The sequence below is a fragment of the Dermacentor silvarum genome, chromosome 1 (assembly GCF_013339745.2).
Source record: "Dermacentor silvarum isolate Dsil-2018 chromosome 1, BIME_Dsil_1.4, whole genome shotgun sequence".
NCBI classification, from domain to species: domain Eukaryota; kingdom Metazoa; phylum Arthropoda; class Arachnida; order Ixodida; family Ixodidae; genus Dermacentor; species Dermacentor silvarum.
The window spans coordinates 317,416,207-317,419,511 of NC_051154.1; the positions used below are offsets into that span (position 1 = coordinate 317,416,207).

At 52.9% G+C, this 3,305-nt stretch overlaps 1 protein-coding gene across 1 annotated transcript; it reads right to left on the reverse strand.

Annotated features, from left to right (window-relative positions):
* Window positions 1-312: 312 nt before the first annotated feature.
* On the reverse strand, window positions 313-1,701 carry LOC119442552 (E3 ubiquitin-protein ligase RING1). Its single transcript, XM_037707468.1, has one exon. It carries the CDS (start codon window positions 1,699-1,701, stop codon window positions 313-315), a length of 1,389 nt encoding a protein of 462 aa, XP_037563396.1.
* Window positions 1,702-3,305: the final 1,604 nt, after the last annotated feature.

Below are 3,305 nucleotides of genomic sequence, written 5' to 3' on the forward strand. Positions count from 1 at the left end.
AATTCAAAATGCACTACCTAGAGTTACTAGATTTTAAATGCTTGCTTTTAATGCAGCAATCCTAATTGAAAGCGATGCAGCGTTTCCAGAGAAAAGCGATTTCTGCGCGTTCACGTATTTAGATATAGCAACTTCCGAGCAATAAGCTTCCTCAAGCTTAAACATGAAAAATTATGTTCAGGTCGCGTACGTAACTTGTTACAAGCACCAGCCGAACACCTGTTCAGTTTTTATACGTTTATTTTTATTTTAAAACTCAGTTGCGTGTACCACGTCTTTGGCGGAGTACACATGCAGGAAACAAGCCCAGATTCAAGGCTTGTCCAGCGCGTAGTACAGTTCCAGCCGCGCACCGTCTTTAGTGATTCTCTTAACGGCATCCTCCGCCGTCATCGTAGCTGGGAGTACAACTACCTCGCCCCGCTCGTTGGCCGCGTATATGCGGTACATTGGTAATTGCTGGTCGTTACGACTCACGCTGTCCGGAGAAAGACGACTTCTGAGATACGCGGCGATACACTCAATCGTGACATGCGCCGTCATGCTTAAACGCAGCGTCGGGGACTCGGCGTTTTCCAAGAACATGTCGAGGTGCGGCTTCACAATCATCGTTATTGGGTAGTCGCAGATAGGCCGTGGCGCGTGGGCTGTGCTGGATGATTCGCGGTCTGAGGCAGCAGCGGCGGCAGGCATGGCGTCGGCTGCTGATTTGCCTCTCGCGTCTTCGGACGTCTGACCGATATCTGCGCAGAAATCCTTCGACTGAGTCGGCTCGCTGCGTTCTGCCGAAGTCGTGCGGCTTGCCTCTTCACTCGTATCCGTTACGTCTTGGTCAACCTGCGCCGGCGAAGCAGCGGACACGGCGTTGGACGCAGATCGCCGCGCTACCCCGGCGAATGCAACGCTTGGAGGTGGCAGGAGACGGGCACCTTCTCCGAGAATCTCGGCATCAACACGGCGAGCGCCGGCGTTCGGCTCCTGGGGCCCCTCGGCGCGTCGCGAGGTCAACCCGTAGTCCGATCCCTTACGAGCGACGCCGTCCGCCGCGAACGCCTGTGATACACGGCCTCCTTGCCAAGGCTCCTGGAATACGTACAAAAACCTTCGCTGTGCCGTCGGCGAAGTCGGCGCCGATACTTGCGGAACGTTTGCTTTCACTTCGACACAACCCGCGTTCGTCGGAGCCAAGTCATTCCCAATCGCCGTCGAGATCGGCTCGCCGCGAGCCTTCTTAACGCAGCGCTTCGGGCGAACGTCTTTGACGATGTTCTTCTCACATGCTTGCTTTGGAACACCGCGTTTCTCGCCTCCGCGAAGCTGGGCGCCTTGCGAAGCAGTCGCGCGCTCGGCCGGCGACGCGCCATCTTCGTCGTGGTTGGGAAGAAGAGCGGCGATCATAGCGTCCATGCGGTAGTCACGCCGCAGCGACCGCTTCGAGACGAGCTTACGACGGCACGTCGGGCATTCCTTGTTGCACTTGCGCAGCGACGTGGTGATGCACTCCTCGCAAAAGCGGTGAAGGCAACCCGTCGTCGCCACAGTTTTCCTGAACACGCCGAAGCAGATGGGGCACGTGAAATCCGGCACATAACGTTCTTCGCGAACGATTACCTCCGTATCGTCAGTGACCAATTCGTGGGGGAGTCGTTGGAGTTCGTAAGCGCTGAGTTGCCAGTTCTCGCTCGACTTCGAAGACGTCATCGCGTATACAAGGCGCAGTCCGTCCTTTGTCCTTTGCAACAGCGTTTAGGCTCAGAAATTATTCGTGCTTACGCGCGAACACAATGGCGTAGCGTTGCTCAGTTCGAGGAGGTAGACTGTACAAGATTGGGGCAGTGGGTCCAGCGGACGCATTAGCAAGCGACGAGGGTGAAGCAAAAAACACGGAAAATGTGGGGGCGCTGCCGTCGCCTTTTTTTGAATCTCCGTCCAATGAACGTTGGCTCCGACTGTTTCGGCAGCGCTCATTGGCTGAGGCGAGCTCGCGGGCTGAGTAGCTGTCGTCTGCTCGACGCACCGTCGTTGTTGCGTCGTTTGCGTTCTTTCCGCCGCTCTTTTCCATTTTATTTGCTTTGATCGGTGGGGAATAACCTCAGTGTTACCGTCACCGAGTATCCGCCTGTCAAAGCTCCATGCAGCTGCGGTAGGGTCACCGACGTGACAAGCGTCCGCCCGGCTAGTGGGGCCGCTCATTCGGAAGAAAGGACGGTGGCGCCACCTGGATTTTCCATAAAAAAATGCCTCAGCGCGGAGACCTCCTTGGACCCACTCCCCCAAACTAGTACACTCTACTCTAGAGGAGGTACGGGGAGGAGGGTGATTTCTGGCGAATGTTCCGTAGTCGCAGCCGTAGCCAGAGCCTCTGGCTCTACAGAACCGAACCTGAAATTCAGTACCTGAAACCATAGAGTTTCGCACTATAAAACCTAGAGGGAAATGTGGCGCTGCTGCGCTGTGGTATGCATGGGTATAGTGCCTATAGCATGGGAATTCCGGTATATTGTGAATTCGGATTGGCATCGTTCTTGGAGAGCCAGAACGCCTTGAAGACACGCGTGCCTAGCACCGTTCCGTCTGTCAGAATGATTCATTTCCTGGTAAAACAGCGCCTAAAAAACTGCTTTAGCTTTATTATTACACAAAAACATGTTTTGTTTAATTTTGAGGACATACTATTGGATGCACAATTCTTTGAAACGTAAAAAGTATCAGCTGGCCGCTAAAGTTGGAGGGTAGACGACAAAATTCTCGCTCGCTTTGGAACAACTTGTCGTCTGTTCTTGCTCTTCTTCGCTTGATGCTGCATTGTAGGGGAGTAACTTTATTGAGATACGTAATATGGGTGAATGAAAGCCTTTTATGTAGATTTTATTTTAAGAACGCGTTATTTGTGTAGCCAAAGCCACGTTTTAGACGAAGCCTCGTACAACACTACCCAACACATGCCTCGCAGACACATATCCCGGCATTCCCATGAGGGCACAGCGCCCTTTAATAAACTCGCATAGACGGTGGCGCGAGCTTACCCTCTAGGTGTTATAGTGAGAAACTCTATGCCTGAAACTCGGCGTCTTGGCTTTCAATGTTGCATTCTCACTAAACCAACCAAGTTCGCCTCAGGCAATGCTAAAACAGCTGTTGTGTACACGCGTACAACGCCTCATTGGACGCTGGTGTTTCGTGAACACGAAATCGCGAAATTATTCGTCCAATACCATGGACGACGGTATCCGTCTAATGTGTTTGAGGATACCGTCTCTTATCAATTCGGGGCATGCTGCTTCCTCTAGCATTATACAATGTAT

Coding starts and splice junctions, on each gene's coding strand:
- LOC119442552 (XM_037707468.1), bottom strand. CDS start 1,701: ATGACGTCTTCGAAGTCGAGCGAGAACTGGCAACTCAGCGCTTACGAA.